The sequence below is a fragment of the Theropithecus gelada genome, chromosome 5 (genome assembly GCF_003255815.1).
Source record: "Theropithecus gelada isolate Dixy chromosome 5, Tgel_1.0, whole genome shotgun sequence".
Classification (NCBI taxonomy): domain Eukaryota; kingdom Metazoa; phylum Chordata; class Mammalia; order Primates; family Cercopithecidae; genus Theropithecus; species Theropithecus gelada.
Genome location: NC_037672.1, coordinates 102,820,957 through 102,848,934, shown reverse-complemented (window position 1 = coordinate 102,848,934; position 27,978 = coordinate 102,820,957). Strand labels below are relative to the sequence as shown.

General features: G+C 34.7%; 1 protein-coding gene across 2 annotated transcripts in view; it reads right to left on the bottom strand.

Moving 5' to 3' along the window:
* Positions 1-27,978, bottom strand: part of TET2 (tet methylcytosine dioxygenase 2) — a 132,260-nt gene that overhangs the window by 6,943 nt on the left and 97,339 nt on the right. For both annotated transcript variants that reach the window (XM_025386546.1, XM_025386547.1), the window contains exons 7-10: positions 13,513-13,663; positions 11,461-11,550; positions 3,452-3,589; positions 318-672 (exon numbers count right to left, since the gene is read on the bottom strand). In XM_025386546.1, the coding sequence (XP_025242331.1) occupies positions 318-672; positions 3,452-3,589; positions 11,461-11,550; positions 13,513-13,663 (734 nt within the window). The remainder of the gene's footprint in view (positions 1-317; positions 673-3,451; positions 3,590-11,460; positions 11,551-13,512; positions 13,664-27,978) is intronic.

Here is a 27,978-nt window from a genome sequence, read left to right as displayed (position 1 = left end):
CAAAAAAAAAAAAAAAAAAAAAAAAAAAATGTTCATTTTACAATGAGAGCACATGGACACATGGTAGGGGGGTGGGGACAACACACACTGGGGCCTGTTGGTAGGGATGCATCAGGAAGATGCTGGGCTTAATACCTAGGTAATGGGTTGATCTGTGCAGCAAATCACCATGGCACATGTTTACTTATGTAACAAACCTGCACATCCTGCATGTGTATCCCAGAACTTACAAGTTGATGGGGGCAAAACCAAAATAATGTTCATTTTTAATATACCACACAAGACATTTATCTATAAATGCTTTACATTCAATTTACCTGCCAACTGTTTAGCCTGGCTTGCATTTTCAGTTTGTTTTGCACGTGATGGGGCTGACTTTTCCTTTTCATTTTTATTTGAGCTGTTCTCCAGGGAGGAAAGCTTTTCAGCTGCAGCTTTCTTGGCTTCTAGTTTCCTTTGTCGGCAAGTCTTGACCGGCTCTGCTAACATCCTGACTTTTCGCCGAAAAGAACTCAATACCTGAATGGCACCACTCTGCTTTTTCTCCTCCTGAGCTTCCACACTCCCAAACTCATCCACATCAGAGACTTTGTATAAAGGCAGAACGTGAAGCTGCTCATCCTCAGGTTTTCCTCCAAATTCTCGATTGTCTTCTCTAGTGAGAGTGCATACCTGGTAGGGAAGTAAGACGTGACAGCCTCAGCTACAGGTCCCAAAGAAAATGTGTGTGTGTGTGTGTGTATCTTTCTCCTCTCAGTATCCAGATTTGTGTTGGTGGCCTAGTTGATCCAGATCAGTGACATGTATATTACCATGAAACCATTCTACCTGTTATTAATGAAAATAGTATCAAAATGGTACAGGGAGATAAGAGGAATTGACATTGCCCACCCACCCTTTCTCTGAGTCTATCAGGAACAGGTTACCTGTGGTGACCCTTGTTCTTCACATATGTTTCTGTCTATGGGAAGAAGCAACACTCCCCCAAAATGAAGCACTCTCTTGCTTTTCACACTTCAAAAATAGATGTGCTAGATGTGAAGCCTCTTCAAAAAGAGGCTAAAAGTTTTTTTCTACGAAATGACTTCCTCTGTTTTTGGTAGTATCACATTTGCCTCATCTCATACTTCTGAACACAAATTTAATGTCTTTCCACATACCTGACACCTAACTCTATGTTTAAGAAATTTCCATAAGATAACTGAAGTAAAAATGTAAAAAATGAAAAGGTAAAGATTTGGCTGATATAGGTAATATGCAACCTAATACTATTTTCACTATCTCCTCCTTTGTACTCTGTCAAACCTTTCTCTTCATTTCTTTTCTGAAATATGACCACATATAAGTGGGTACTCTGAAAAGGGTATGGGGTGGAGGGAGGAAAGCTACCTCTGTTGCTTTGATAATTAAATGGTACTTTTTTCTTTGGTTACCACAATTACATTAGCTTTGGTAAAAGATTATTTGTGGTTTTAAAACACTAGCTTTTTAGTATTTAGTGTTTTTGATCAATGGAAACAATGTGATCTAATATAAAATTAGAAGATATTCTTGAGAGAAATGTGATCATAATGGACTGACTTCAGAAATAACTTTAACATGAGATGGTATTAATGACTCTGTCACTTCCTGCCCAGAAAAGTCTTCAAAGTCATGTCTCTGAGCACCTTGTTACTTTTCCCATACATATTTAACCCTATTCAGTTCTTATCTAGTGCTCCTTTCCATTTCACTTCACAGAACCCATGCTCTATCAGAGGCAAAATCTTCTTGATTCTAAACATCCTTCTCATCATCTTACTCTCTGTCACCTTGCTGGAATGAAACATGGTTATATTAGGATGCACCATAGCTCCAGTTATCATTTACTACTTCTGCTTTTCAGAAACTAGCATAGCCTCCTAATAATGAGCAGGTGCTGAGCACATGATTAGTGATGATTTTAGATGTTGGGGTGGTTGGTAGGCCTTGTATTTGTTCTCCTGGATCAGAAGTTAGCAAACCAGAACCTATGGCTAATGTGCCTCACAGCTTGTGTTTGTATGGCCACTAAACCAAGAATGGTTTTTACATTTTCAAGGAGTTTTTAAAAAAACAAAACCACCAAACAATGTGACGGAAATCCTATGTGGCCTGCAATGCCTAAAATATTTATTATCTTGCCCTTTATAGAGAAGAGTTCTCCAATCTCTGATCTAGACCATTAAATGAATACCTTCTCTGCTTCTCAACAAAAACTTCACATCAGCTTCCTCAAATTACTTCAGCTATCATCTAATACCTCCCTGAATGCTTTTCTGCCCTAGAATATGACTTTAATTCCTGATACCTATTTCCATATTCTCACTGGCCATCTTCCTCAACTACACCTACATCCATGTTGATGATTCATTAGGTTGACTGATTTATAGGTTTTTCAACAGAACATTTTGTTCTTTATCTCTACAAATATGTTGGTGTATGTTCGCTCTATAAATAATATATATAAATTATATATATATTTAATTATATAATTTATATATAAATGTTTAATTATGATTTATATATAAATATGTATATAATTATATAAATATATAATTTAAATATAAAAATCCATTTTACCCACTGTAATATGTAGTCAGGCTCTTTTGCACTGTGAATCTTTTACAGTAGGTTACCATAGTTACTGGGTCAATGATGATGTGTTTCTCATTGATGCTTCTCTCTCTGTAAGGTGAATGGGTACCTTGGCTTGTTTATGGTGTTTTGTTTAACTGATTATAACCTACCAGGTAACTGGCACTGAATTTTGAGATTTTCCTGGCAGTTAACTGTAACTGGCAATGCATAGTCACTGGTTTAGGTTAACACCAAGGATTTCCATGATTCTCACGTGCTTGTCAACACAATTGACAGGACACCAATGTGCCAACCTATCATGAGAGTGTTAGTTATGCCAAAGCAGGTCACTTTGCAACAGGAATTCATTCATGAAAATATTGTTGTCCAGTGAAACCTGCAGACAACATATTCTAACCAAATGCTACTAAATTCCAGTGTTCTGCTCCTCAACATGAGATGCTGCTGATATGGTCTGACTTTGTCCCCACCTAAATCTCATCTTGAATTGTAGCTCCCAAACTTCCCACGTTTTGGGAAGGACCCAGTGGAAGGTAATTGAATTATAGGGGTGGGTCTTTCCCATTCTGTTCTCGTGAGAGTAAGTCTCTCAAGATCTGATGATTTTATAAAGGGGAGTTCCCCTGCACATGTTTTCTTGCCTGCCGCCATGTAAGGCGTGCCTTTGCTCCTCATTTGCCTTCAGCTATGATTGTGAGGCCTCCACAGCCATGTGGAACTGTGAGTCAATTAAATCTCTTTACTTTATAAATTACCCAGTCTCGTGCATGTGTTTATGAGCAGTGTGAGAACAGACTCATACAGCTGCTAAGCTGTCCTCAGCCCCACTTACCAATGTGCTGCCATTCTGCATGTTGTGCAAGTCTCTATGGGCATGAGCACAGAAATCCAAACATGCAGTGACCCCTGAGAATGGACGGCCTTCCTTCAGACCCAGACGGCACTCTGGTGCTCTGTGTTCATATTCAATCTGAAAAATAAAAGTGTGAGTGAATGGAAAAGTAGTTAGTTTTACCCTTAGACCAAAAACTCACTAGTATTTAGACCATTTAGAACTTTAAAAAATGTTTTGAACTTTATATCCAGAAACAAAATGGAATGACACAAAACAGAGCAAATATCTTGACACGGTAAAGTTTTTATTTTACAGTGTTATTGAGGCCATAATTGACATACACTAAATAGCATATATTTAAAGTGTGCTATTTGAGTTTCGATATATATTTGTCACAACCAAAATAAAGTACATATTCATCACTCTTAAAAATTTTATCATGCCCCTTTGTAATTCATGCTTCCTGCTTTGTTCCCAGACAACTACTAATCTATCACTATAGATTTTCATTTTCTAGAATTTCATATAAATGGGTTTATTTGGAGTTAATTTTTACAAATGGTGTGAAATTAAGGGTCAAGATGATCTTTTTTCCTTTATGGCTTTCCAAATGTTCAGATACCACTGGATAAAATGGTTTTCCCTTCCCACCTGAATCATCTTTGTTAAAAATCAATTGACCATATATGTTGGGTCTACTTAAGGATTCTCTATTGATCCACTTGTGAATAATGGTGTGTATGTAGGTATGTCAATATCAAACTTTTTAAAAATTTTATTGCTTGATTGATTGAGACAGAGTCTCACTCTGTCATCCAGGCTCTAGTGCAGTGGTGTGATCTGGGCTCACTGCAACCTCTGTCTCGCAACCTTCGCCTCCTGGATTCAAGCAATTCTCAGGCCTCAACCTCCCAAGCAGCTGGGACTATAAGCACACACCACCATGCCCTGCTAATGTTTTGTATTTTTACTAGAGATAGGATTTTGCCATTTTGGCCAGGCTGGTCTCAAACTCCTGGCCTCAAGTGATCCACCCGCCTCAGCCTTCAAAAGTGCTAGAATTACAGGCGTGAGTCACTGCACCAGGGCAATATCAAACTGTCTTGACAGACAGTAGCAAGTATAGATTTTAGTAAATCTGAAAACCATGCAATATATAGTCTCAAATTCTGCTCTTCTTTAAAAATATTGTTTGACTATTCCGAGTCCTTTGCATTTCCAAGTATATATATTTTAGAGCCATCTTGTCCAATTCTTTCAAAAAACCTGCTGAGGTTTTGAAACATCATGTATTGAACATATTGATTAGTTTGGAGAGAACTGACATCTTAATAAGTCTTTTGATCCATGAACATAGTGTATCTCTCCAGTTACTGAAGTTTTCCATAATTTAGCTCAGCAATGTTTTAGTTTCCAGTATATAATCTTATACATTTTTGTCAACTTTATGTCTAAGAATTTTATACTTTTAATGCTATTTTAATCATTTATTTTGATTTATTTATTGCTAGTATATAAAAATACATTTGAATTTTGTATTTTACAACTTTGCTAAATTCATATATTAATTTCATTTTCTGGTAGCTTTTTGAGACTTCTTCTGTAGACAAACATGTCATCTGCAAATAAGTACAGTTTTATTTTTACCTACACAATCTTGACTGCTTTTCTTGCCTTACTGTACTTTCTAAAATTTACAGTTTGATGTTGAATAGAAGTGGTTTGTTAAAAATGGACATTGTTGTCTTGTTCTTTACCTTAGGGGTAAAGTATGTCTTTCACCACTAGGTATAACGTTAGCTTTTGGCTTTTCATTTATGTATTAAATAGGTTGAGAAAGTTTCCTTTTATGAATGTTGAATATTATCAAGTGGTTTTTCTGCACCTACTACAATAATCATATTTTTTCCTGTTATGTCTTTTTAACATCATTTTTTTGTGTTAAAAATATCTTTTTAATTTATTTGTATCTTTTATTTAAAGTGGTTTTCTAGGTTTTTGTTTTTTCAGTATCACAAGCTCTGCCTTATAAGTGGGGGTGTTAAAACCATTTGCATTTAATGTGGTTGTTGATATAGTTGGGTTTATATAAACCATCTTGCTATTTATTTTTATATTTATCTTTTTTTGGTCCTATATATTTTTTAAAACATTTTTGGATTGATTTCATTTTTCTGTCTTAACTGGCTGATTAGCTATATACTTTTTTTTTTTTTTTTTAAGTGGTTTAAGGTATACAGTGTACTCTAACTTCTCACAGTTTACAGCCAAGTAATATACCCGGTCCATATATAGTATAAGTACTTTACAAGTATACTATCAATTCCTCAGCCTCTGTGCTACGTCTACATGTTATAAACCTCATAATACATTAATATATTTTTAAGATAGCAAGTTACCATTTTTTAAAAAGTCTTTTAACCATGTTTACTATTTTTGATACTTTTCATTTCATTATGTTGATCTAGATTTCTATCTGGTATCATGTTCTTTCTTCCTGAAGGATTTTGTTTAACACTTTTAAAGTGCTAGTTTGCTGGTGATTAATTCTTTCAGCTTTTGTATGTCTGAAAAAATATTCTTTATTTTGCTGTCTTTTTTGAGAGTTGTTTTCATTGGTTATATATTTCTGGGTTGATAGTCTTTTTTCTTTTAGCATGTTAAAGGTGTTTCTCCTACATCTTCTCTCTTGCCTTTTTCTGAATGAAGTCTCCTGACTTATTTTTTCCCACCAAGTATAACATGTCCTTTTTTCTCCATTTGCCTTTCTGATTTTCTCTTTATCACAGATTGTAAGCAAGTTGATTATAAATTTTTAATAGTCTTTTTGTATGTCTTTGTTTTTAAATCTGGGGTTTGCTGAGCTGCTGAGATCCATGGGTTCACAGTTTTGAACAAATTTGAAAAAAATTTGGCCATTGTTTCTTTAAATATTTTTCTGTCTCCCACCTCCTTCTGGTAACCCAATTACACATATATTAGTGTAACAATATTGGCTAATAGGTCTTTTATATATTCATTTTTTTCAGTTTTGTTTTTCTTTATAGCGAAATATTTCTATTACTATGTCTTCAAGTTCCTTAATATGTTAATTCCACCTAGTGTATTTTTAATCTAGATATATATTTTTCACGTCTAGAAGGTCATTATAGGGTATTTTAATATCTTCCAATCTTGCCTTATCACTCTCATGCTTTCCTCTAGCATTTTTAGCATATGAAATATGATAGCCATTTTAATGAACTTATCTATATATTGTATCACATATGTCAGTTCTGGGACTATTTTTATTGATTGATTTCTCCCTGCTCCCCAGTAAAGGTTATATTTTCTTTTTTCTTTGTATGTCTTGTATTTTTTGATGTAATACTACACTATAAATTTTACCTTGTTGATAGATTTTTTTTTTTTTTAATTTTTGTACTGGGATGCAGTTCAATTACTTAGAATCAGTTTGGTCCTTCTATGTTTTGATTTTAAGCATTTTTAGATGAGGTCAGAAAGTCAAATTTACTTCTACTTTTGTAAGGCAATACAATTATGAATAGTATTATGAAGTCTTCTCTGGCTGGCTGGTATGATCAAGAACTATTCTAGGTCCTGTGTGAGATCAAGGGATTATTCTGCCTGCTTCCTCTGATGGTTCTTTCCCTACCTAGCCTTGGAAGTTTTTTCACATGCATGTGCTGTTCAATACTCAGCTGAAGACTGGATTAGAACCCTCAGCAGGTCTCTGGAACTCTTCTCAATAACACTCTCTCCTCTCTGGTATTCTGAATTGTGAACTCTCGTCACCTTGGCCTCTCCAAATTTTGAACTTTGTCTCCTTAATACAGAGATAATGCTGGGGTGTGTTTGGGTTCCTACTGCCTACTCTGGGGCCTAATACTCTCTTCAGGAAGTAAACTGGGGTAATTATAGGTTCACCTTTTTACTTCCTTTCTCTCTGGTGCCACTGGTCTCTTAAACTTCTTATTCTGTGTCTAAAAACCATTGTTTCATATATTTTGTCAGTTTTTTCTTAAATGTGTAAAGGCATATCTAGTCTCTGTTACTCCATCATGGCTAGAAGATGAACTTGCATTATGATAAAAGTTTGTGGTGGCTTCATATTATTTACTGTTGGATTCATATATGTATTTGTACATATATGTATTTGTCTATTTAACCTCATAAAACTGGCCAAAGGAAAGTGAAGGTACCAACTACTCTTTAACATAGATGTGTGGTTTGTGGCTGTTCAGTTCATGCTGTGGTCTAGTTAGCTTTATTCTGTTCCTTGAACAAAAAGATACACAATCAGCTGGAAATTAGACTTATGCCATCTCCTAAGAAATACCATGCAGAGTTTTGTGAATGAATTACTGGAAATCCATCTACATGTTTGGAAGACAACTCTAAATGCATGTCTTTCTTATGGTCTAAGGTTGTGCTGTTGAGTATGGTAACCATTATCCACATGTGGCTGTTTTTGTTAATTTTTAAATTAATTTAAACTCAATTATACTAGTCATATACCAACTGTTAAATAATAACCATATGTAGCTACTGCCTATTATACTGAACAGCATAAATAGAGAATATTTCCATCTTCATAGAAAGCTCTCTTAGAAGCATTTGTCTAAAATGTCATCTCCATGTATGATGAATAGTACATGATTTTGAGATTCAAACCTGCTATTTCAAATCTACTGTTAAATTATAAGACAGGTATAGAAAAGACAGAGCCAAACATATGTCTACTGGATAGACATGAAGAAAGGACATTTAAGTGGAGAAAACTGAAGGTCTAATTCCATGGGACTGACAGAAGAGATGCTGTGGAGAGTCAACTAAGCTTTAACAATAAGAGTTTATGAAATCAAGGAATAAAGCAAGGAAGAATATTCAGATGTGAGAAATAGAGATAATACATTCAGCTGGGGAAAGGAGGTAAAGATCAAATAATAGGTTTTATGACAGCATCTATAACATCAAATGGTCTTCCCATGTACTGTGTGGAAACATCATATGGCTATCATTTTGATCTCTAAAGCATATTAACATACATGGATGAACATTACCAATAGTACCTACCATGCAATATAAAAATATTTTATCCATTCAGAAGTACCTCATCCATTTACAACTATTAATTGACTTAATTTATCTACATATTACATCAACACATTGTTTCATATATAAATATTAAAACACGTATTGGGAATTACATCTACTCATCTTGTTATAACTTGAAAATTTTTGATGGCTTCATATTTTGGGTACTTAAGTTTTAGGAAATGTATAAAATAGTTTCATGTATGAGACAGTCCATAATAAGAATCAAAGGAGCAAAAAGAACACCAGTGCTTTGTTATTCTGCCTCTTTCCTCAAGTAAAGCCATTTGATTAATAGTACCTATTAAAAATTAATTTAATAGAAAATGGCCCAACTTTAAATCTAGCAACATAGACTCATTCACTTCCTTATTTTTATAGCTTGATTTATTTCAGAAGTTCTTGCTGAGAATTAAACTTTTACAACAGTATCGAAGCACTCCTTATACTTTGTGATACTAGCTAAACAAAATAACAGTGTTAATCCAATTATTAATAGTGTTTAAAATACTTTTCATAGATATTCATACACATTTCTAAAAACATAATTTATGACATAAAATAACTTACAATTAGACCATTGTTTAATTTGCCTCTATTGTTCCAACCACCACCACCAACAACAAAAGGTTTGTTGAGGACTGTTAAAGTCCACAGTGGAAAAGAAGAGTAGCTAAATCATTTTAGGAGTGATTAGTCCCTTGTCCATGTCTGCTGTGTAAACTAATCTAATCCCACAAGAGTCTTTAATGTTATCAAGTAAATGACAGAGCACACATCCCAGAGCCCCATACCTATTGCTCCTGTATACTCTGCTCTGGGTATCTTCTCATCACCTCCAGCTTTCCTCCATCCATCTATCTCCCTCTTTCACTTTTCCTACTCCATTTCTTCTGCTCCCTCCCCCAGTGCTTACTTCATTGGCTTCTCTTCCTCCACTCATGCCTAAAATGATTGATGGCTCCAGAATCCCATCATCAGCCCTTTCTCCTCTTTATAATCTCTACTTTGAAAACCTCCTTTCATTCCTATGTATTCAACTTTAAGTCTTGCCAGCATTCTTCCAACTCTCAAATCTACAGTGCTAGCCTGAATTTTTCTCCTGATTCTCCATCTAATTAACTTAGAAGCATGTCAAGCCTAGCATGTACAAAATTTTTATATCTTCTCCCCATCCCAGAACTTACTATTTCTTACCGATTTCTGATACTAGTTAATAGAACTACCTGTCCAAACTGGAAATTTGTTGGATCTCCAAATTCTCTTCTCATCCACACATCTAATTAGTCACCAAGTTCTCTAAGCTCCACCTTGGTTCGTGTACATACTTAATTCCTTTTTGCTATAACTCCTGCCATTTCTTTGGGTCCTTAAAATCTCTTACCCAATGATTGCAATAGCTTTCTTCTCTCTCTAATCTTACATAGATTTAAGTTATATTTCCCTTACTTGGCTTTTAAGTAAATTTTTCAAAATATAAACTACATCACTTTACCCCTCCATTCTCAACACGCACTTGAAACAGCCCAATGGTTACCTACAGAATAAAGTTCAAAGATCTTTATTTAGCATCTAAGGCCACTTGTGACATTACATCTAGTCTACTTTTAGGTTTTTTTTTTTTTTAATTTTTTTTAGAAATGTGCACATAGTTCTATTCCAGCTGGAATTGTGTAATTCTAAAACTGCTATTTTATATGTCTCTGTCTCCACTAAAGAAGGAATTCTTTTGGTTTTTGCATTTTTTGTTTTTTAGAATCTGGGTCTTCTTTGTCACCCAGGATGGAGCACAGTGATGCAATAATGGCTCACTGCAGCCTCCTGGTCTCCTGGGTAGCTGGGATTACAGGTGTAAGCCACTGCACCCAGTTAAAGATGGAATTCTATTTTTCTGACATGGAGTTTCGCTCTTATTGTCCAGGCTGGAGTGCAGTGGTGCGATATCGGCTCACTGCAATCTCTGCCTCCGAGGTTCAATCTCTGCCTCAGCCTCCCGAGTAGCTGGGATTACAGGCGCCTGCCACCATGTCCAGCTAATTTTGTATTTCTAGTAGAGACAGGGTTTCTCCATGTTAGTCAGGCTGGTCTAGAACTCCTGACCTCAGGTGATCCACCTGCCTCCGCCTCCCAAAGTGTTGGGATTAAAGGTGTGAGCCACCATGCCCGGCAAAGACAGAATTAAAGACAGACAGAGATGGCACTGCTCACCTTTATGTTCCCAGTGACTAAACACAATGTTTGGTTTGTAACAGACTTTCACTTAACGCTTTTGTTGTTGGTGTTACTGAAACAGTGAAGATTTATTTTTTTGCCTTCATCATGGGCAATTTCTGACCAAATCATCTACCTGTCTTAACTAGCTATAGCTTAGAATACACATATAAAATAGAAAAAAATATTTTTGCTTGGTGTATGAAGTCAAGGTCAAATAAAAAAGGAATATCTGGCAAAATATGACACATCTGGACACAAGTATATGTACTTATTAGTATATGCATAGCTTTACATGAGCATTTGTAAGTGTAAATTCTTATGAATACTCATTTATACTTATAGACATGTAGTAAAAATAGGTGGTTAGAACCTATAGCTTGGGCCACATAATTTTGATGTACTCTCCAGTCTGTTTACAGAAACAAAATTATTCATATGAGAACAAGATTAGTAGATAGAACAGCCTGTGACTCTTAAAAGCTCATGTCTTTACAGCTAAAAGACAAAAGAAATATACTTTTGTATGGTATAATTTTCATATACTCGAAACTGAACACTACAGTGGTTTCAACAATTAAGAGAAAAAGTTAGAATAATATTTAAAAATCATTCCTTCAAAACTATTTTTGGACATACGTAGGTCATTAGTAACAAGTAAATTGTTACAATCACTGCCAATTATTATTTAAACTTACCTGATTATTATATGCATCAGGTGCGAGTTTCTTATATGTTGGTGCCATAAGAGTGGACAGGTTTTGCAAATGAGACTCCAGTTTTTCTTCCTGTATAAAGTGAATAATTCTACATATTAAATTCTAAGTCCATTTTCTCTATATGTAAAAGAGGCTATCAGATTATTCCCCTTACATTTTGAATCCAAAACACAATATACGGTGCCTTTATTACTAAATAAAGCATCTTTAAAACATGACTATCATTTAATTTTATATGTGCTAGTAAATATCTAGCTATTTGTTTTTTTCATAAGATTGATTTTCTACTTGCATGTGGACATTTTGCATTTTATACATACAAGCCTGTGCTAGGAGTAGGGTTAGGGGAATGAAGAAGTATGGTCTTAAAGAGGTCACATTTTTTAGCTACCAAGGAAGATGAACTATTAAAAGAACTTATTTAGCTTAATTTTTCTCTTTCTACTCTTCACATTTTATGTTTATAAAGATAGTATTTAAAAAATTTGAAATGATCTCCCCACAGAGCAACTAAAATTTACTGGACACTTCAAATATGGATAAAATGCTTCAGAACTAGAATGCAGGATACATGAAAAACTGCAAAATTTACTCGAAAGGGGAAATGCTCAGTTACACCCCCACCTGCCCTGCTCATGAACAGATTTTCCAAGTAATATGCTGTTGAAGAATGGTAGGTGATCATGTTTAGCTGCTCCGTTTATACTTAACGTCTTCATTTCAGATTGATATTTCTCTAAAACAAAAGTTGGGAGACATAACCACCTAGCAGAGATGTAAATTTTAGAAGGTGAGGAGGTTTCTGAACAGAGCTCTCCCACCTAACAGAGGCGGTAAGTTACTTGGGATCCTCTGGATTTGGTTTACATGAAACCTCGTGAAAGTGATAAACATTTATTAATTGATAAAATAGTGGCAAAAAAAGGTTATCTGTAGAAAATTAACATGGCGGCATGCAAAATCAGTACTTTTCATTGTTATTAGTATTCATGTTCTTGTCTTATGAAATGATGTCTCACACATTTAAGTAATGTTTAATTATTGAAAACACCCTTTAAAAAAACTTTCAGGAGTTTTTGCACTTGCTTTATTAATTGTGACTATAATAGTAAATGAAAGCTTAATAAGGTTAACAAATTCTTCATTTAAAGGGACTCATCAATGTTATAATATCTATAGTATGGAAATATTTGAATTGTATTCAAAATTTAAAAGATAATTGTAAGTGTATAGAATGACTGAAAATGTGGTCATATCTAAATGCTAAATATATTGAGGTTTTCTAATCATTCAATTAGTACAGAGACAGTCCCTGACCTATAATGGCTTGTTTTTTTTGTTTTTTGTTTTTTTTTTTTTACTTTAGGGTGGGTTTATTGGGGTATTAAATGGATTTTCAATTTACAATGGATTTATGGGGATGTAGTCGCCTCATAAGTCAAGGAGTATCTATACTCTAGACTACATGCCAACCCAAAAGTTGTTAAATTTATCAATTTGCAAATTATATTTTAAGAAATACGTATTCTAGAGACAAGACAAAAACCAATGACTTTGGTGAGAAATCAATGTCCGTTTATTTCCATTACAGAGTTACATTAAAATCTAAATGTGTTTTAGCTACTTAAATGCATTCATTACAGTGACTTTAAATTATTTGAATCTCGTGGCATATAAATGTGACTAAAAATGGTCTTTTCTGAGTGTAGTACTTATGTAACTTCCATAATTCAAAGTCAAAATATGAAAAAAACCACCAATTCTCATTTAGTTTTAACAATGAAGTGACACCCTTTAAAACTTTAGAGTTAGCATAAAAGACCAACGAGGAAGTTTTTGTTGCTCAAATTTTATCTATTATTTTGGCATAATATGATTATTATGCCAACTTAAAAAATAGTGTGTATCTACAGTTTGGGAAGAACTTTGATTAATAAGAGCTTACCAAGATATGTCATATTGTTCACTCCATCTATGCTAATGAATTCTCCATGAAAAATAAAGTGATTATACATCAGGAAGTAAACAAACCTCTTTTGGGTCATCCCCAAGCAGCTTAAACTTCCTTGGGATCTTGCTTCTGGCAAACTTACATCCATTGTAGTACATGCTCCATGAACAACCAAAAGAGAAGGAGGCACCACAGGTTTCTGGATCCAGTCCCTGACAGGCACAGGTTCTCCTAAGAAATCAAAAGACCAAATTCATTGCTATGGATAGCATTATATAGGCTGTGCAGCTGATATTCTGAGTGTCTATATGCAAAACGAGTTTGAAAAGAAGCCTAATCTAACTCTGTATTAAGCCGTGGCATAACCACACACAGAACTATTCCAATTGACTTTAAAACAATTTTATTGCAATATAATACACATACAGAAAAGTGCACATAATTTTACAGTTTACAAATGGAACATATCCAGGTAAGTAGAACCCACACTAATAAATAAAATATTTACTATCCCCTGGAATTTCCCCTCATTTTGCCTTTCAGTCACTGTCTGTCTCCCTAACAGTAACTTCTCTAAGAATATAGTAGTTCTGCCTATTTGTATGTTAATATTGCTTTCTTTTTTATAGATGGGGTCTTGCAATGTTGCACAGGTTGAACCTGAAATTCTAGGCTCAAGTGATCTTCCACCTCAGCCTCCCAAATAGCTGGGACTATAGGTGTGTGCCACCATCGATGGCTTGTTTTGCCTACTTTTACACTTGATATATACATAGGTATATGGAATTATGTAAGTTATTTGTGTCTGTCTTCTTTTTCCATTATGTTTGGGATATCCATCCAAATCACTGCATGTAGTTGTACTTTATTCATTTTCATTGAGTATCATATTCCATCTTATAAAAATGTGACAAGTTATTCTACCATTGATGGGCATTTGAGTGCTTCCTAGTTTTTGGCTAAAATACAGTATTACAGCTTTATAGCCCTAGTTTGATAGATCCTAATGACAATAAACAAACATACAAGTAAGCAAAGAAAAAGAAAGATAAAACAACTTACAAAGACAAAATATTCAGGTAACACTGTAAATTATTTTTAAATTACTGTATGTATATTGTGACAGAAAGAAATAATTGTTAATCTCAAAAACCAAGAATTTCAGTGTACAAGAGAAGCAAAACAAAAGATAATAATACTCTGTCATCTTAACTATGAACAGGAAAAAACTATGAATTAATGATTTGAGTTAATCTCAGATTTTCTTTCTAAAAAATAACTACTTCATGTATTTGCCCATTAAAAAAGCCTAAAAGTAATGACATCTCCATAGCAGGGAGCACATCTAGACACTGATTGTGATCTCTAAATATAATTTCCCATCAAAATCTCTGAAATTTGACAAGATTCTTGCCATGCATTTATTCTGTCATTTTTACCAACTAATATTAAGTGGTAACTAAACAGTTGATGAGGAAAAGTCCTGTAAAGTATTCCAGCTAATAAATGCAAAAGGAATATTACAATTAGAAATGATCCCTTTATACATGTCAGCAATAATGCAGAATGAGGATATCTGAAAATTTTCTCCTCCATAAAAGCAATAAAAGTACTGATAAATACTGTCAGAATCAGCTTTTTCAGATCTGGAAATTAGCAAAAAGCTTGCAGCAATATAGGGAGAATTTATTCAAGGAAAAAAAAAAAGACAGGATTTCAGTGAGAACAGTGAACTCTGTGGTATTTTAACTTTCCCCACAGCTCTATGGTAGCCTTCAAATCAAAACAGCCCACATTTATTATGAAAAGCAGCAGCCATGCTGCCACTAGAGGAGGCCAGATTGGTTGGATATATTCTAAAGTCCCATTCACAGAGACCTCACGTTACTTGACCTGTTTGGTAGTTTCCTGGAAGATCCCTCTAGTAAGGTTATCTTTACTTTATCTAACTTGGAGTTCATCTAGTGTGAACCACCTTTTCCACAGAGGCATTTATCAAATAATCATAGGCAACTGTTGAATATTGTCACTGAAGTGTAGCTAACAACTGGAGCAAAAAATAAGATAACAAAAAAAACTTAAAAGTAAAACCTGGGAAATGAGATGATCCATAGGAGGCTTTGAAAATATATTCCTGGGAATTTAGAAAGCCACATACAAATGTAGGGTTCACAAAAGACCTGAGAAAGCCCTAAACTCTCACCACAGCCTAACCTTGAGTGAGACCGCCCAAGCAGGGAATAAAGGCTAATGCAGAGCTGTAAATAGCCTGGCTGAGTGTTGAATGCATGCCCCAACACACATACAGACCCCTTTGTTAAAGACTGACTTATTGGTCTCAGGCACCTAAGGAATTCTGTCCAATCCTTAGCTGACCTCTAAGCTAACCAAGCAAAGACTTCGATGGCTATCTATGAGAAATAATACAAACTTTATAGGAGTAGTGAAAAAGAAATCACCACCACCAGAAACAATAACATATTCTGGGCAGGGGGTAGAATCTGATTTTCGATTTACCAGATTATTTTATTTATTTTTATTTTTGTAGAGACAGGGTCTCACTATGTTGCGCAGGCAAGTCTCGAACTCCTTGGCTTAAGCGATCCTCTTGCTTTGGCCTCTCAAAGTGCTGGGATTACAGGCACGAGCCACTGCTCTCAGCCATTACATTAGTTTAAAATGTCTAAACAATTAACAGAAACAAAGTATGGACCATATAAAGTAGTCAATAGAGGCTATCCCTGAAAAAGTCCAGACGTTAGGCCACTGGACAAAGGCTTTAAGTCAGCTATTTCACGTATGCCCAAATAATGAAAGAAAACTATTTAAACAACTAAAGTAAGAATACAGAATTTTACTAAATACATGAGATAAACTCAAGAAAAAGATATTATTAAATAGAATTCTAAAGCTGAAAGTGTAAAAACTGCAATAAAAAATTAGCAGAGTTGAAAAGGAGGGAGGGGAAAAAGGGACTTGAAGATAAGTCATTTGAGATTATTCAGTTTGAAAAATGAAAAAATAAAATTAAACAGAATCTCAGAGATCTGTGGAAGACCATAAGGCATACTAACATAGACAATGCAGGTCCCCAAAGTAGAGGATCAAGAATAAAGAATAGGAAGAATATTTGAAAAATAATGGCCAAAAACTTCTCAAATTTGATGAACAACATCAATCTACATGTCCAAGAAGCTCAACTAACTCCATGTAACATAAAACCAAAGATATGCATACATATAAACATCATAACCAAATTGCTGAAAGCCAACAACACAAGAAAATCATGAAAACTGTATGATTATCATGTACGCAGGAATCCCAATAAGATTAATAGCTGATCTCTGATCAGAAACAATGAAGACCAGAAGGCAGTAGGATGACATAGAACCACAAGAAAAAGACTGTCAACCAATAATTCTGTATTTTGCAAAACTATCTTTCAGAAATGTATTATATAATAAATTAGGACATTCTCTGATACATAAGAGTTTATTATTTTCAGGCATGTCCTATAAAAAATACTAAACGTGTACTTCAGGCTGCAAGTAAAGGACACTATACATTACCTCAAATCCACCTAAGAACTTAAAGAGCACCAGTAAAGATAATTACATAGGTAAATATGAAATCATATATGTATTTTTGTTTGTAACTATTTTTCTCATATTTGATTTAAATGACAATACCAATCTGATTTAAAAGACAAAACATAATCTGTGTTAATGGGCATAAAATATATAAAATGTAATTTGTAAAATAGCACAGAGTAAAAAGAGGGAATGGAGCTATATGGGAACAAAGTTTCCTTATACTGTAATGAAATTGGTATTACTTCAGACTAGCTTTTATAAGTTGTAATCCCCAGGGAAATCACTAAGAAAATAACATCAAAAAATTTAGTAAAAGACAAGGGAGTTAAAACAGTACACTAGAAAATATCTACTGAATACAAAAAAAGATATAGACAAAATGGCAGACAAATCCTACCTTGTCAATAATTATATTAAATGTATATGAATGGTGAATTGAAAAATTAAAAGGCAGAGACTGGCAATATCGATTTTTAAAAAGATTTAACTATGTGATGTCTACAAGATATACACATTTTATAATAAAAAGTTCAAGCCATTAAAATGATGCAACAAATGTAAACATACATGTAATCAGCAACAGAGCACCAAAATACATAAAGCAAAAAATGGCAGAATTAAAGGAATTGATAGACTAATTCACTAATCCACTTTCAATAATGGCTAAAAGTAGACAGAAGATTAAAAAGAAAACAAATTGTAAAAAACACTATAAATCAACTAGGTCTAACAGACATCTATAAAACATGCCACCCACCAACAGCCGAATATACACATTCTTCTCAAGTACACATGAAACATTCTCCAGGATGGACTGTATGACAGGTTATAAAACAAGTCTAAATAAATGTAATGCTGAAAAAATTGTGCAAAGTGTGTTTTCTGATAAAATTATAAATGAATAACAGAAGCAAATTTGGGTAATAGGTAAAAATATACTCATATAATCAGAAATAAAAAAAAAATGACAGAAATCAGAAAATACCTCATTGTAAATGAAAACTCAACATACTCATAGGATGGAGCTAAAGCTGAGCTAGAGAAATAGAAATTAGAAAATATCTTATTGTAAATGAAAACTCAACATACTCATATTTTATAGGATGGAGCTAAAGCTGAGCTGGAGAACAAACTTCTAGAAAAACACTACTAAAATTGACTCAAGAAGAAACAGAAAATCTGAATATACCTACAACAGGTTAAAAGATGTAATCAACACTACTTAGATCTGTCAGACAAATGAGGTCACAGGGAAAATCACTGCCTTCAAAACCAAAGAGACAGATGGATAAAAAGAATTACAACTTACCGGAGCAGAAACCTCTGTGGGAACCAGTGTTGGGGTAGGAAAATCTGAACTATAAGTGATGAATTGCTGGAGGTTCAGTGTGAACAACTCCAGAGGCATCCAGTCATAATGGGTTCCTCACAGTTCTGTGAGTTTTCTACATTCAGGAGCCAGATGACATTCTCACAATGAATACTAGAGAAAAATACCTTCATGCTTCCATAGGAGGAGGGGAAAAAATTTTGGGAAATGACATATACCATTCTATTCTTCTTACAAAGTTCTGCCATCAGGCTAGGTGTCATCCCATCACTCTTTGGAGGTTGAGGCAGGCAGATTGCTTGCCAGGAGTTCAAGATCATACCGGGCAACAAAGGAAAACCCCGTCTCTAATAATAATAAAACATATTAGCCAGGCATGGTGGCATGTGCCTGTAGTCCGAGCTATTTGGGAGGCTGAGGTGGGTGAATCACTTGAGCCCAGGAGGTCGAGGCTGCAGTGAGCTGAGATCATGCCCCTGCACTCCAGCCTGGGCAACCAGAGTGAGACCCTGTCTCAAAAACAAAGGAAAATAAATATTATGAACAAATGTGCCCACACATTTAATAAGGTGAAATGGACCAATTCCTTGAAAGACACAACTACCAATATTTACACAAAATAATCTAAATAGGCCTATATCTATGAAAGAAATTGAATCAGTAATAACTTTCCAAAAACAAAGTACCAGACCCAGATGGTTCATTCTGATTTCTACCAAAGTTTTAAGGAAGAAATTATATCAATTCTCCACAATGTCAAGACAGAAGCAGAGAAAATACTTCATAACTTATTCTATGAGACCAGCATTACCTTAATACCAACACCAACATCTTTACAAGAAAAGATAACTACAGACTAATAGCAACCATGACCATGAATGCAAAAGTCCTTACCAAATGGCAAATCAAATCCAACAATATATATCCAAATAATGTATCACAACCATGTGGGATTTGCCCCAGGTATGTCAGCCTAGTTCAAAATTTGAAAATCAATTAATGTAATCTATTTCATTAATAAGTTTTTAAAAATCATATGGTAATATCAATAGGTGGAAAAAAAAAAAGTATTTACAAAATCCAACACTGATTCATGATTTTCAAAAGCCTCTCAGTAAACTAGGAAAAGAAGGGAACTACCTGAACCTGATAAAGAATACCTACAAAACCATACAGCTAACATATTTAATGTTGATAAAATTGAAGACTTCCTGCTGAGATCAGGAACAAGGCAAGAATGTTGCCTCTCACCAGTGCTTTTCAACATCATACTGAAAATCCTAGATAATACATTAAGACAAGAAAATAAAAAGTATACAGATTAGAAAGAAGTTGTCTTGCAGATGACATGTTCACCTAGAAAATACAAAAGAATGACAAAAACAAAACCAAACCACCAAAACTGGATATAAAGTGATTATAACATGGTTGCAGGAAATAAGTTTAATACACAAAAGTTGATCACTTTTCTGCATACCAACAATGTACAAGCAGAATTTGAGATAAAAATACATTATCAGCACCCCCAAAATGAAATATTTATGTATAAATCTAAAATAATATGTACAAGGTCTATATGAGGAAAATGTAAAATTCTAATGAAGGATATCAAAGAAATAAAGAGATGTTCCATGTTCATGGATAGGAAGATGCGTTTTGTCAAGATGGCAGTATTTCTAACTCAATCTAGAAATGCAGTGCATTCTATCAAAATTCCCACAAGATTTTGAGGATATTGACAAACTAATTTTAAAGTTTATATCGAGAGGCAAAAGACCAATAATACATCACAGTATATACAGTCTTCTCAGACTGGTTTTTGTCACTTAGTAATAGGCAAAATAATAGTCAACTCAATACTGAAGGAGAAAAACAATGTCAGAGGACTGCCGCTACATGATTGTAAGATTTATTCTAAAGCTCAAGTTATCGAGATAGTGTGGCATTGGTGAAAGTCTAGACAAATATATCAATGGAAAAGAATAAAGAGTCCAGAAACAGACCACTTAATTATAATCAACTGATCTTTGACAAAGTAGCAAAGGTAATATAATAAAGCAAAGATAGTCTTTAAGAAATGGTACGGGAACAACTGGACAACTCCATGCACATAGGTGAATCTATACATAGACTTTATAGTTTTTGCAAAATTAATGCAAAATGGGTCATAGAACTAAATGTAAAATGTAAAACTATAAAACTCCTGGAAGATAATACAGAACATATAGATGACCTTGGGTTTGGTGTTGACTTTTTAGATACAATACCAAAAACATTATTCATTAATTAACCAATAACCTAGACTTCATTAAAATTAAAATTATCTGTTCTGCAAATGGCACTGTCAAGTGAATGAAAAAACAAGATACAGACTGAGAAAGTATATTTCTTACTGTCAATCAAGCTACCGTGCTCTGTGGTATTTACTCAAAGGAGTAATTGTCAAAACTTGGAAGCAACTAAGATGTCTTTCACTATGTGAATGGATAAATAAACTGTGATAAACTAGACAATGGAATATTATTCAATGCCGAAAAGAAATGAACTATCAAGACATGGTGGAAAGTTTAAAAGCTTATTACTAAGGGACAAAAAGCAGTCTGAAAAGGCTACATATACTGTATCATTCCAACTATATGACATTCTGGAATAGGCAAAATTATGGAGATAAAAAGATCATTGGTTCCTAAGGGTTAGTGAGGTGGGAGAGATAAATAGGTAGGGTACAGAGGACTTTTAAGGCAGTGAAATTACCCTGAATGACACTGTAATGGTGAATGAGTATCATTAGACATGGATCGAAATTCACAGAATACGTAACAACAAAGGTGAACTCTAAACTATGAACTTTCAGTGATAATTGTCAATGCAGGTTCACTGATTGCAACAAATGTACCATTCTGGTAAAGGATGTTGATAATAAGGGAGGCTATGCACATATAGGGGCAGCATGTACTTGAGGAAGCTTTGTGCCTTTCATTCAACGTTGCTGTTACCCTAAAATTGCTTTAAAAATAATCTATTTTAAAAATGTTTAAAAATTCCCACAAAGGAAAGCCCACGGGTACAGAATTTCCTCAAACATTTAAAAAAAGAGTTAAACCAATCCTTTGTAAGCTCTTCCAAAAGATAGAGAAGGGAACATTGCCCAATGCATTTTGCGAACTCAGAATTACTGTGACACCAAAACCAAAGATATCACAAGGAAACTAAAGATCAATATACCTTATCAACAGAGATGCAAAAGTCCTCAATGAAATACTAGCAAACTGACTCTAGCAATATATAAAAAGTAATACACACTGAGACCAAGTGGGATTTATTCCAGAAATATGTTAATCTAATGTATAAAAATGAATCAATATAACACACCATATTAACAGAATAAAGGAGAAGAACCCATGATCATTTCATCAGATGTAGCCACAGCATTTGAGAAAAGTTCAACACCCTTTCATGATAAAATTATTCAACAAGCTAGCAACAGAAAGGAACTTCTGAACTTGACACAGTCTTTTTTTAAACAAAACCTACAACTAGTATCGTACCTAATGGTGAACAACTAAAAATTTCTTTCTAAAATGAGGAATAAGACAAGGATGTTTGCGGTTGTTAATTGTACCTGACATTTTCTGGGAGTTCTAACTGGGTAATCAGGCAAGGGGAAAAAAAAAAAAAAAAAAAAAAGGCGACCCAGATTGGAAGTGAAGAAATGAAACTATTTCTACTTGTAGATGACATAATCTTGTATGTAGCAAATCCTAAGGAATCTACCAAAAAAAAGTGCTAATAAGCTAGTTCAGCAAGTTGGTAGGATATAAGACCAATATATAAAAGTGAAATATATGACTATATATTATTGACAAATTGATTTTGCAATAGGATAAAAAAAATACATAGAAAAAAATTTTAACAAAAGAAGTACAGGCCAGGTGTGGTGGCTCATGCCTGTAATCCCAGTACTTTGGGAGGCGAAGGCAGTCAGATCACTTGAGGCTAGGTGTTTGAGACCAGCCTGGCCAACATGGTGAAAGCCTGTCTCCACTAAAAATACAAAAAAATTAGCCAGGCATGGTGGCGCGCACCTGTAGTTTCAGTTACTTGGGAAGCTGAGGCAGGAGAATCACAAACCCACACGTGGAGGTTGCAGTGAACTGAGATGGCATCACTGCAATCTGGACTAGGCAGCAGAGGGAGACTCTGTCTTAAAAAAAAAAAAAAAAAAGTGCAGGACTTTGTGCATGTTTCATCCAAAACATTACTGAAAGAAATTTAAGAATAAATGGAAAAATATCCTGTGTTCATAAATTGGAAGCATTAATGTTAAGATATCAATACTCTCCAAATTGACCTACAGATTCAACAGAACCCCAGTCGAAGTCCCAGAAGGGGGCTGGATGTGGTGGCTCACGCCTGTAATCCCAGCACTCTGAGAAGCCTAGGTGGGATGATGTCTTTAGCCCAGGAGTTCAAGACCAGCCTGGGTAATAGAGTAAGACTCTAGCTCTACCCAAAAAAAAAAAAAAAAAAAAAAAAATCCAGAAAGGAAACGACAGACTCATCTTAAAATTCATATGGAAACACAAGAAACATGGTAGGCAAAAGTACAAAGTTGGAAGACTTACCTGTCTTGATTTTAAAATTTACTACAAAACTATAGGAATCAGCACAGTGTGGTACTGGCATAAGAAAAGTCACGCAGATTAAGAGAATTAAGAGTCCAGAAATAAACCCATACATCTTGGTCAATTAATTGAAAAAAAATAGTCTCTTCAACAAACGATGCTGAGAGAACTGGACAGCTACTTGCAAAGGAATGAAGTTGGACTCTTACCTCTCACCATCAAATTAACATTAATTAAAAATCTAAATATAAGATCTAAAGTTATAATACTCTGAGAAGAAAGCATAGGTGTAAATCTTTCAGATCTTGAATGAGGCAATGATTTCTTACATATGACCCCAAAAGCACAAGCTACCAATTAATAAGAAATTGAGTTTCATCAAAATCAAATTAAAACTTTTGCGCTTTAAGGACATTATCAAAGTGGAGAGACAACCTGTGGGATAGGAGAAAATATCTGCAAACCATGCATCTGACAAAGTTCGAGTATCAACATATATCATATTCTTACAACTCTAAAAATACAATTAAAAACATATACGTAGACTTTTCTCAAAAAAAAAAAAATACATGGTCAATACACACGTGAAAAGATGCCCAATATCAGCCATTAGGAAAGTGCAAATCAAAATCAAGAGATAAACTTCATACCCACTTGGATGGTTGTAATTAAAAAGACAATAACATTTTCTTGAGGATGTGGAGACACTGGAACCTTCATACATTGTTGGCAGAAATGTGCAAGGATGCAGCTACTTTGGAAAATAGTTGGGCAGTTCTTCAAAAAGTTAAACATAGAGTTACCATATTACTAACAATGTCACTCCTAGGCGATATATCCCAAGATAACTGAAAATACATTCACACAAAAACGTGTACACTGATGTTCATTGCAGCATAATTTATAATAGCCAAAAAGTGGAAATGATCCAAATGACAATTAACTAATAAATGGATGAAGAAAATGTGGCTGGGCACAGTGGCTCATGCCTGTAAGTCAGAGCACTTTGGGAGGCTAAGGTAGAAGGATCACTTGAGGCTGAGTTTGAGAGCAGCCTGTCCAACATGGTGAAACCCTGTCTCTACTAAAAATACAAAAATTAGCTGGGTGTGGTGGCGCACACCTGTAATACCAACCACTTGGGGGCTAAGGCATGAGAATCGCTTGAACCTGGGAGATAGAGGTTGCAGTGAGCTAAGGTTGAGCCACTGCACTCCAGCCTGGGCGACAAAGTGAGACTGTCTCAAAAAATGTGGTGTGAATAGATATATGGTCCAAAAAAGGTACTTTTTTTTTTTTAAAAATAAAATGAATGAGACTTGAAAACATTAAGGTACATGAAAGAAGCCAGACAGAAAGGCCAAATATATGATTTCACTAATACAAAATGCCCAGAATAGGCAAATCCAAAGAAACTGAATGTTTATTGGTGGTTGCCACTTAGAGGAAGGATGAAGGGGAGAAGGGGAAGTGACTGCCTAATAAATACAGGGTTTCCTTATGTGAATGATGGAAACGTTCTGAAACTAGGTAGAGGTGACATTTGCACAGTTTTGTGAATGTACTGAAACAACTGAATTGTATACTTTAAAAGGGTGAATTTTATGGTATGTGAATTATATCTCAATCAGAAAAAAACATTGGAGAATAACTTAAAGGTGATTTTCTACATAAAGTAGCTACTAAAAGTTATTTTTATTTCGATAGGGGTCTTTCAAATATTGTTAGAATTAGCACATAACAGTCATTTTAATATGACTTGAAATTGGGCTCATGGTAAACAATATAAAGGGCAAATATTAAAATGTCATCTATATAACAGATTTCTGCAAGAATTCTTAATCTTTGATTTACTATTTGGACTTCTAATTGTAAAATATTTTTAAAGTAAAATTAGGTCAGTTATTCAAATGTATACAGCATAGAAAAACTAGCAAAATAATTTATATAACCAAATTTACACAACATCAAGAGAGAGAAAACTGTCAACTTGAAAACAAAATAATGGAAACAGGCAATGATTATCAATTGATGTGAAACTATCAGGTGAAAGTTTGACGAGGAACATAATGATTGATCAAGCTGACAATTAAACATGCTAAACACTATTAACATCACTAAAATGGGAACCAAGCAGACATTATGTGTCTCCTGATGTATATAAATAAGATGATTTTAGCACTACTTATGAAGCGTTTTTGCCAATGTATACTATACACGCACACATACTTATATTACTTAAAAATCAGCTGGGTGTGGTAGCTCATGCCTGTAATCCCAGCACTTTGGGAGGCCATGGTGGGCAGATCACTTGAGGCCAGGAGTTTGAGACCAGTCTGGCCAACACGGCGAAACCCAGTCTCTATGAAAAGTACAAAAATTAGCTGCGCGAGGTGGCGCATGCTTGTAGTCCCAGCTACTCAGGAGGCTGAGGCACAAGAATAGCTTGAACCTGGAGGTGGAGGTTGCAGTGAGCTGAGATTGGGCTACTGCACTCCAGCCTAAGCGACAGAGCGAGAGCCTGTCTCAAAAAAAAAAAAAAAAAAAAAAGAAAAGAAAAGAAAGGAAAAGAAAAAGAACCAGTCAAACTACCAGTCCACAGAAGATACTGGGGAGAGAGGAATAGGTTAAACAAAAGAACCAGATGAAATCGGCCAAATCCAGAATGTGGGGAATTTTACAGAGAAAATCAGTTTCTTTAAAAAAAAAAAAAAAATCATAAAAAAAGGGGAAGGGCTGTTATAAATAAAAAGAGGCTTGTGAATCATATAATTTATCTTCTAAATGGAGACAAGTTTACAAGAGGAAGTTTTATTTAATAGTTATCCCAGACAATGGACAGGAACTGGCATCACACTACTCAGAAGTGTCAATCATGTGCAAGGGCTCTTTCTCAACATCATTTTTGTTTATGTGGGTGTTTTTTGAAATAGAATCTAATCAGATAATTTGAACAAACACAGTCTAAATATTAAATGATAAAGTTTTTACCTGTTAGAAATACATCCTGAAGTGTTAACAGGTAAGATGGTATGTTACCTGTCTTCTGCTTTCAAACACTAGTGGGAGGGGATGTGGGAAAAATATATGAAAAAATATTGATAAAATGTTGATAAATATTGATGCTGTGTGATGGGTCCATGGAATTCATTATATTGCACTTTTCCTTTTACGTTTGACAATTTTTATAATACAAAGTTCCTTGAAATGTTTAACATCACCCACCACGGCAGAAGGCATTTCTGGCTTTGATTTCCTTATGATGACAGATACACTCCCACAATTCTTACTTGCCAAAAAGATACTGGTTAGACTTAGTCATAAAATGGAAATCTCAAAGGGAAATCTTTAAAGAAGAAACAGCTGGTTTGGCTCAAACAAAATGTAAAAATCAGTTTTTACTTTCCCACTGATAGATGCACTCAGAGTTCTTTTCTGAACTCACAGTGGGTGGTTTGGAGCATGTGGACACAGGGATTTGTAAGAACTCAGTGATGAGGTTCACATAGCTTTGAACATAAAACTGAGTCCGCAGGCCCAATTTGAGATTATTCTCTGTTCTTGGCAAAAAGTTGTAATTTTCACTTCTGCCAGCCATAAAATAAAATCTATTTATGGGGTAGAAGAAACTTCAAAAGTTATTTCTGAGTAAATTCTGTATTGACATTGGATACGTGTCTATTTTAATCATGTATTTAAGTATTAAAATTTTTTATTTTGGAGAACTGCTCTAAGTATGCATAAGCATAGTTTAAGCATTATCTAAATGACTATTCATCTTTACCTTGAAACTAGACAAAAAGCAAAAGTGTACAGCTGTGCTTTTACATTGTCTTCATATTTGAAGCATGTCTTTTAATAGTTTTGTACGTGCCTGACATTTAGGGCAGTTAAACTAACAAACTACAAGCTTTCTGAGACTCTGGTCCAACCATATTTCATGGTTTTCAAATGCAAAATAATAAAAGTTCTTCATGTAATTTTTTTATATGACAGATTCCATTTCAGGGATTGGCATTTACAAGAATTATGGAAAAGCTGGCTGGGCGTGGTGGCCTACACCTGTAATTCCAGCACTTTATGAGGCCAACGCACGTGGATTACCTGAAGCCAGGAGTTCGAGATCAATCTGGCCAACATGGCGAAACCCTGTCTCTACTAAAAATACAAAAATGAGCTGGGAATGGTGGTGGGTGCCTGTAATCCTAGCTACTCGGGAGGCTGGGGCATGAGAATCTCCTGAACCTGGGAGGCAGAGGTTGCAGTGAGCCGAGAAAAATATTAGAGATCTATGCTAATGAAAATTAAATTCATTACAATGAATGAAATATAGTTTCCAGGAAACTTCAATAAATTCAAACGTATTGCAATAGGACTATTCTTGAAAAGAAATTTTAAAACTATCATTTTCACAAGAGGTTCTTCAGTGATTTAAAATTTCAAACCATCAAGTCTAAGCGATATTATGCTTTAAAGACAATGCAGTATTACTGAGTTCCTGAGAGAAATGCTATTACCAGTATGAGCCCAAGTTGCCTTAATTTTTATTTGTTTTTCTAATTAAAGGCACCTAACTACATTTTCTAAAATTTTTCTTCAGAAAGAGCAAGAGGAATCAGGGTAGATTAAAAAAATATTTTAGGCTGGGCATGGTAGCTCATGCCTGTAATCCCAGCACTCTGGGAGGCCAAGGCATGTGGATCACCTGAGGTCAGGAGTTCCAGACCAGCCTGACCAACATGGAGAAACCGTGTCTCTACTAAAAATACAAAAGTAGCTGGGCATCGTAGCGCATGCCTGTAATCCCAGCTACTCGTGAGGCTAAGGCAGAATTGCTTGAACCTGGGAGGTGGAGGTTGCAGTGAGCCCGGATAGCGCCATTGCACTCCAGCCTGGGTGACAGAGCGAAACTCCGTCTTAAAAAAGAAAAAAAAAATTTATGTTTAAAGTAGTCCATCATAAGTTTATAAGTTACATGTTATGAATCAGCAATTTCTA